The sequence below is a fragment of the Onychomys torridus genome, chromosome 14, assembly GCF_903995425.1.
Source record: "Onychomys torridus chromosome 14, mOncTor1.1, whole genome shotgun sequence".
Classification (NCBI taxonomy): Eukaryota; Metazoa; Chordata; class Mammalia; order Rodentia; family Cricetidae; genus Onychomys; species Onychomys torridus.
In genome coordinates this window covers 52,553,527-52,561,255 of record NC_050456.1, presented here as the reverse complement: position 1 = coordinate 52,561,255, position 7,729 = coordinate 52,553,527, and the positions used below count along the sequence as shown (strand labels likewise).

The 7,729-nt window shown below is 49.5% G+C and overlaps 1 protein-coding gene across 2 annotated transcripts in view; it reads right to left on the bottom strand.

Moving 5' to 3' along the window:
- Positions 1 to 6,649, bottom strand: part of LOC118595718 (acyl-coenzyme A thioesterase 1) — a 17,991-nt gene extending 11,342 nt beyond the window's left edge. For both annotated transcript variants that reach the window (XM_036206476.1, XM_036206475.1), the window contains exons 1-2: positions 6,097 to 6,649; positions 910 to 1,112 (exon numbers count right to left, since the gene is read on the bottom strand). In XM_036206476.1, coding sequence (XP_036062369.1) covers positions 910 to 1,112; positions 6,097 to 6,634 — 741 coding nt within the window. In that variant the 5' untranslated portion in view covers positions 6,635 to 6,649. The remainder of the gene's footprint in view (positions 1 to 909; positions 1,113 to 6,096) is intronic.
- Between the last annotated feature and the right edge of the window lie 1,080 nt (positions 6,650 to 7,729).

The window sequence follows — 7,729 nt, the reverse complement described above, 5'->3', positions numbered from 1 at the left end:
CTGGGAATTGAACTCAGGACCTCTGGAAGAGCAGCCAGTACTCTTAACCCCTGAACCATCTCTCCAGCCCCTTAAGGGAATTTCCTAATTTCACTAACTGAGGTAGGACTACACACCATGAAGGTAGGTGGGACTGTCTCTTGAGCCAGCCCTGGACTGTACAAAACTGGAAAAAGAGAGCTGAGGGTCAGCATGCATGCACTCTTGGCTCTCTGATCCTGATTATGAGTATGACATGACCAGCATCTGCCCCTCTGACTTCCCCACTTTAATGAACATGGGCTGGGACTGTGAGTTAAAATAAGCCCTTTCTCCACGAGTTGCTTTTGTGTGGGGGGGTTATTTTTAATCTCAGCAACAAAGATGAAACTGGGGTATCTACTTATCCAAGGAGAAAGAGAAGTACCAAGGCTGTGGAGTGGGAAATGGGCAAAATCTAGACTCCAGCTTCTCGATAGACGCAGCCTACACTGGCTCCACTTCTCCAAGAGCGCCAACGCTTCCAGCCACTTGAAGTTCTGATTATAAAATTATAAAACAAGCAAGGATTGCCACCTCAGCCTGCGCTGCGCTGAATCTAGAAAGTTCAGAGCACCCTGGTCTCCAGCCGCTGATTGTCAAATTCACCCTGTGCTCGCACAAGGGCCCGGGGACACGGGGACACAGGGACACAGACAGGGACTGAGGACACAGGCAGGAGAGAGCTGCCGCACATCATCTGAATGAGCACCGGCTGGGGATGGCCCTGCTTTTCTCCTTCCCTTTACTTGTATCAAACCTAGAAACCTCAAGTGGTCATGGGCTCTTTGTGAAATAGAGAGAGGCTGTCATCAATTCACTCATTCCCTGAAATCAAGCACATGATGAGGAGATTTGACAGGGGCCAATAAAACTTAAGGATGATCTAACCTCGGGGTGACTAAGCAGGTAGTTCACGGCTTCTTCAAAGTACTCCATGCGCATGGTTTCCATGCCCTTGGGGAGGTCATCGTAGTTATAATAAGCCAGAGCCAGGACAGCAAAACCCTTCCCAGCCAACAGACTAGCCCGATACTCCAAAAGGCCACCTCCAAGTCCAAAAAGGTCCACGATCCCCGGAAAGGGTCCAGGTTCTGGGGAAGAAACATCACTAAACATACTAAGAAGTGTTTGCGGTGACATTAACAGGCATTTATTGCTTATGTGAGGATGATAAGGTTTTCAACAGACAGTGAAAAATATGGCAGACCTGTCCCTCAAGCACCTAGACATTAGCCTGGGCTAAATCTACATCCCCTTCCATACCTAAAGCCTCAAAGCTCCACAGTGTTTACAAAGACATTTAGAAGACGGAGGGCGGTGGGGAATGAGCACCACCATGCATGGCCCAGAACACACATACACACACAAACAACCATTATAATGACGATGCCAACATCATAACACATGTTGCTGGTGTCATGCAAAACCAGCAGTGAAGTCTGTAGAAAGCAGTGGGCGGTGGCTCACAGTTAAACCTATACATAATCATATAACCCAGTCATTGCCCTCTGAAGGATGAATGAAATGAATGAGAGATGAAATGAAAAACCGTGTTCATACAAGAACACAGTTCAACACAGTATTCAAGGGTTCGTAGCAGCTTTATTCACACCCTTCAGACTGTAAACAAACCCAAAGTCCTCCAGCTAATGAATGGATACAAACCGTGCTACCGCCATAGAACCGAGCCTTATGAAGAAACAGAAAGGCCTGATGGGTAGAAGACCACATGAATTCCAAATGCTTCCTGCTGGGTGACGGACATAGACTCTAAAGGCTGCATGTCTATTCTGCATGATTTCATGTCCTACATATTTTCACCATTTATAGAAGAGGGTTAGTCTTTCACATGTCTAATTTAAATAACTCGATGTTATGGTTAATCATGATTTCAAATTGATTGGATCTGGGATCTCTAAGACATACCCCTGGGCATTTCCAGAAAGGACTAAAAGAGGAGGAAAGACCCTCCCCCTAGGTAGGCAGCACCTTCTGCTGGCAGTCCAGATACCTAGCAGTCCTGAGGCAAAGGTTTTGTTTGCCTGCTCTGTCTTCTGGTAAGTGTATCTATCCTTAATTGCTGCCGCCTTGGCTGACACTGGAAACCCAGATTCTTTGGCCGTCCAGGATGGCTCTCTAGGGATCCTAGAGGCTTTCCTCATCAGATTGGGATGGTGGAGGCACCCAGCAGGGGGTAAGGAACGACAACTATGTTCTCAGCCTCTCCAGTGTAAATAGCTGATGTTGAACTACATAGCCCACCTAATGAATCCCTTTTCACAGTATATATTCATTCTGTCCCCTGATTTAGCCTCTCAGCAAACACCTGACAGGCACCAGAAAGCACTACTTTTGTCTGGTCCTTCTGCACCACTGTGGGTTTTATGGACTGAAGTCATAGATGATATCCCCACCTCTTACATGCGTGCCTTACGTATTTTGTTTTTATCGAACAAGGCTCTTGCTGTCACACTGAAAACCCAAGTACAATCTCCAGGACCCACATGGTGGGAAGTGAGAGCTCAAGCAAACTCCAGACTATGACTTCCGCATGTTCAAATAAATAAACACAGATTTTAGTTTACCTACTTCATGACTTTTATCTTAATGGAACTGAGACTGATGGGAGACTCCACCTGTGCCTTGGGCATGGGCAGGTGATAAGCGCAGTTTAAGTCTGTTAAAAATCAGTGTTAGTCTTGAGGTTGAGGTATATAATAAACCTGATGTTCTTCTCCTGCTGTCCATCTTCCTATAAATGATCAAAGATGTTGGGGGTAGGGCAATCTGATTCCCTAGTCAACTGCTACTGAATTCTTCTTTGCAGTCTTGGCCACCTTGAACAAGAGGAGTAACAATCTTACAGCCCACCTACTCTGTGCCAGCACCAGCCATCTTGAACACTCCATGAGCCTGACCACACAAAGACCAGGGCTGGGTGTTATTGTTGTAGAAGACAGGTTACATTTGTTTGTGCTGGGGAACAATTCTTTAAGGACGCAAAGATGTGCTGCATTCTTTTATGTTGCATCTAACTTTGTGAAGCTGTGTTACTGTGCCTGTCTAAACACCTGACTGGTCTAATAAAGAGCTGAACGGCCAATAGCCATTTTTTTTTGCGGGGGAGCTGGGTGGTGGGCCCCACAAAGAGCAAAGAGATAAAAAACAAACAAAAAACCACCACCAACACACCAGAAGGTGTGGCTGTGGCCAGGGCCCTTTGAAACAACTTGTACCAGACTTTTTGTTACAACCATTTCCACCCTGGTGTGTGTGAAGGGAGGCGTTTCCCCTGCTAGTCTGGTAGTTGTACTGTTATGCCCAAAACACCCCAGAGAGACCACCAAAGACCAAGGATGTCCAGAATGCAATAGCAAGGTTTATTGTAGGCACAGTACAGCACAGTACAAGCCTGGCAGGGAACCTGTCCCAAGCACTCACTCGTCACAGTGCAGAGAGGCAGGGAGGAGTTGCTCTTTCTTTGTGAGGCTGGTTTTTTAAAGGCAAAAACCACGAATCCCTTTAGGTTGTGGAGGAGTTAGTATGGGTACAATTCTAATTGGCTAAATCTTCCCAGGCCTCGGTGTTAGCTTATTTTAGTTTGTCCGTTTGCTCTGTTAGAACTTTTACAGCCTGTCTCTGGAGTTGAGACGTGCCATCTCCAGTATTGGGACATCCCGTGGTTAATCAGTCACCGCCAAATGGCCTGGCTTTTGTCCAGCCTTTGGGGCACTCTTTTGTTAATTAGTTGCTACCAGGTGGCTATACTTTTAAATTCCTGGGGCTGGCCCCGTCATTTCTGGGAGCTTGAAACTGGCCTGGGTCTATCTATATTATCTATCTATATCTTCGTCTTAGAGAATAGAGTGAGGGTCTCATAGTACCTGAAGGCAAATCTGTGTTTGGTCTAAAACACAAACCTCGGTGATTGATTGTGATCGGCTAAGAGGCTAGGCGGTAATGGGTCTGATGATCCTTCTCTAACAATGTAAGCAGGCTATTCAGCCCTCTGAGAGATGCTCTTTCTAATGCTGTTTCCCCCTGGTGCAGCAACATTAGGCAAAGGCTTCTCTTGGGTGGTTTGTTCTTGCCTACTTTCAATGTAGGCTAAGCTGTCACATAAGGACAAAAGAGAGTAGAGAGGCAGAGGCAGGAAGCGCCCAGGTTGGGACAGCTCAGCACTTAGCAAGTTGTGAAACCACCAAGGTAGACTGCCGCTCGCTCTCACCCCTCAGCAGTCCTGTGTGGTGGTGTGTACCCAGCACCCGGCCCTCAGGTCCTGAATGGATACCCCAAGTTCCAAGCAGCTGGCAAGTGTGTCAGCCTGGAGCTCCATCCGCTGAGCATAACTGGCAGGCTTCCTGAGTTGTCATGGCAGCAGTCACTGTGCTGGGGAAAGAGTTCAGGCAGCTGGCCGAAGAAGCAACCAAACAATTTAAGAGTAGCCAGGGAAAGAAGAAAAGTGGAAATAGAGGGGTAACCAGAGAGAGTAGTCAGCTGAGACTAAAGACCAAAAGCTTGGGGGTGGGGGCAGTGCTGGTCACCAGATTCCAGACAGTTGTCAATGTAGAGAGGTTCAGGGTCTTGCCCCTAAGGATGTAACATTGGCCATGGCCAGAAGCAAAGGGACCTGATACCCAAGGCCTGCAGGACTGCAGGATGCCACTCATTGCTGCTCCTGTCTCCCACTGCTGGGGCTCCCTGCTGCTGAACACACGAGGGGGACTGACCAGCGATTGGAGAGCTTGTCTTACCTATGATTTCAGTTTGGGTTAAACACAAGAAGCGGGTAGCTATGGGTCAATTATCTTGACTTCTAGAAATGTGCCTCCATTTATTGATCAACTCCATTACTGGGGGGACATATGGACTATTTCCAAGCAATAAGCTTTCTGGTGTGCACGTGTCACAAATGGTAGAATTACACAATTAATCTACCTAGCTAAAAACTGGTTGCTTCCCAGAATAACTGAATGAACACTCCTACTCTTTCTAATTATGTACTGAATCATTCACCTTTCCTCCAGGCAGTGAACTTTAACTGGAAATGTCAGGCTTTGAAAGCTGTGTTACTCTTGAAGCTATACCATACAGTCTGTAGTTTTATTAGGCGTTTCTGTTGGTTACTAAAGAGGCCAAGTAAGCATCCTTTTATGTAAGACCACACAGTGATCTCAGAGTTCCAGAAAAAGGTCTCCTCTACTTCAACTGCTAGTTGGCATAAATCTTAATGTAGTGTGGGAATGGAAAGAAAAACAATAGAAACAAGAAACATCCCTTGGCTGGGCGGTGCTGTCACGTGCCTTTAATCCCAGCATTCAGGAGGCAGAAGCAGGGGATCTCTTGAGTTCGAGGCCAGCCTGGTCTACAGAGTGAGTTCCAGGACAGCCAGAGCTACACAGAGAAACCCTGTCTTGGAAGAGGGAAAAAAAAAAAAAAAGAAAAGAAAAGGAGGGAGGGAAGGAGGTTGGGAGGGAGGGAGGGAGGGAGGGAGGGAGGAAGGAAGGAAGGAAGGAAGGAAGGAAGGAAGAAAAGAAGAAAAGAGAAAGAGAAACATCCCTTGTTTTGTAAAGGGGTTTTGCTATGTTGACCAGATTGGCCTGAGCTCCAAAGCTCAAGACAGCTTTTGCTCTGGTGTCTCAACCAGTCAGACTATGATGCATAGCTCAAAACAGATTTAACATTTAAAAGAATAAAGATCGCTATGGTTTTTGAGATACAGTTTCTCTGTGCATCCTTGTCTGTCCAGTAATACACTCTGTAGACCAAGGTGGCCTCGAACTTAGAGATCAGTCTGCCTCTGCCTCCCAAGAGGTGGGATTAAAGGCATGTGCCACCACCGCCCCGTTTATTACTAGTTCTAATTTTATATTACAAATGTCTTGTCCCTTTCTTTAAAAGGTCTTGTAACTTAGCAGCGGAACGAAGGACCGGCTTCAGGGAAAGAGCATCCTCATAACAGGCTCCTTCCAGTCCAGTCCAGCCTCTTTCCCTGTGAGTCCTAGGTACCTTTGTCTTCACTTCCAGTCCCAGAGGAACTTTGAGCCAAGGGGAGGAGGGAGGGGGGCTGCTCACCTGGGGGCAGGAAGAGCGTGGCGCGCACACGGCCCTCGCGCACGGGCACGCGCCGCACCCCGGGAGCCATGAAGTGACGCTCGTGCACCGCCCGCGCCAGCAGCCGCCCGCCGTCGGGCTCGTGGCCGTCCAGCACCTCCAGCTCCACCACGAAGGGCGTCCGCACGTCGCGCTTGAGCAGGCGCCACAGAGGCCGTTCGGGCTCCATGGCCCAGAGCAGCCCCATGGGCTCGAGCCCCGCGAAGCTGCCGCCCAGCGCGGGCGCGCGCGCCAGGTCCAGCTGGCCGTGGGCGTCGGCGCGGTAGCGCGCGTGGGCGCGGAAGAGCGCGCCTCTCTCGTCGCGCAGGGCCGCGCGCAGCGTGACGGGCTGCTCGGGGGCCAGGCCGCGCACGGCGATGCTCAGCGGCTCGTCCCAGCAGCTGCGGCCCGCGGGCTCCAGGCTCAGCGTCGCCGCCATCTCCCGCTGGACCAGCTGCGGCGGCTGGACTGGGTCTCCTGGAGTTGTAGTCGCGGGCGGGACGACCCGCTCCACTCCCATTGGTTGGCCTCGGACACAGCCTGTGAGGCGACGCGTGAGACTTCTTTGTGCAAATCCTAGACTCCCAATTGCGAGGGAGAATGTTTGCTAAGAACAAAGACTCGCCCGGGGAAGCCACAAAGTGTGTCCAAGTCAAAGCACAACGACAGCCGAAGCTGAAAAGATTAGAAGCTGCAGTCCCACGCTGGAACTCAGGAGGTTCCCAAGGAACAGGCATGGTTCAGTTCTTAACCCTCTGGACCAAGAATTTCCCTCGAAATTTCTTGGTCTCTACATCTCTCTCTCCAGGGCAGCTCAGTGTTTCTGGAGTCCGACTGTTCTTAGATATTGAGGACCTTTAGAAAGGCACACAGTTTTCTGGATGCACTTCCCTTATCTGAAAGGCCTGGTGGGAGTATTAAATAAGAAGACCATGCACTGCTGATACCCTGGGCTTCACTGGGAGAAGGATCTCACGTCCTGTGTCATCGTGCCTCCCCCCCCCCCCCCCAGCTCCCCATATCTAACTGCTGCCCGCGTCAATTTGGATTTCTGGGTTTCTTTCTGTCTGAGTTCTAGCCAGAAGCCAGTGGTCCACCAAACTTGGCAATAGGAGGAAGTTTCACAAACGGATTACGGTTTTTTACAGAGGCGTGGGAAGGTTGGAAACAGAAAGACACAACCGTGTTGGGTGCAGAACTGTGGTCCCCGATCTATAGGAACTACCAGGCCTCTGAGCCAGAGGCGAGTGCCCCGGGATGGTGCAAAGGTGTGGTCAGATGGAATACTTTGATTTCTTCTCCTTTTATTGGTATCTTGCCAGCCGGTGCCTCTGCTTGGCTGAACCCCCGCTCTGCAGCTCAGCCTGGCATACCTGAACAGGAGAAGCAAGGGCATACAGGTGGAAGGTGTGGTGGTATTGTGTTCCTCAGAATATTGTGCACCCTAATAAACTTATCTGGGGTCAGAGAACAGAACAGCCACTAGATACAGAGACCAGAAAATGGTGGCACTCACATCTTTAATGCTAGCCTTCTGGAGGCAGAGATCCTCTGGATCTCTGTGAGTTCAAGGCCACACTGGAAACAGCCAGGCATGGTGACTCACGCCTTTAAT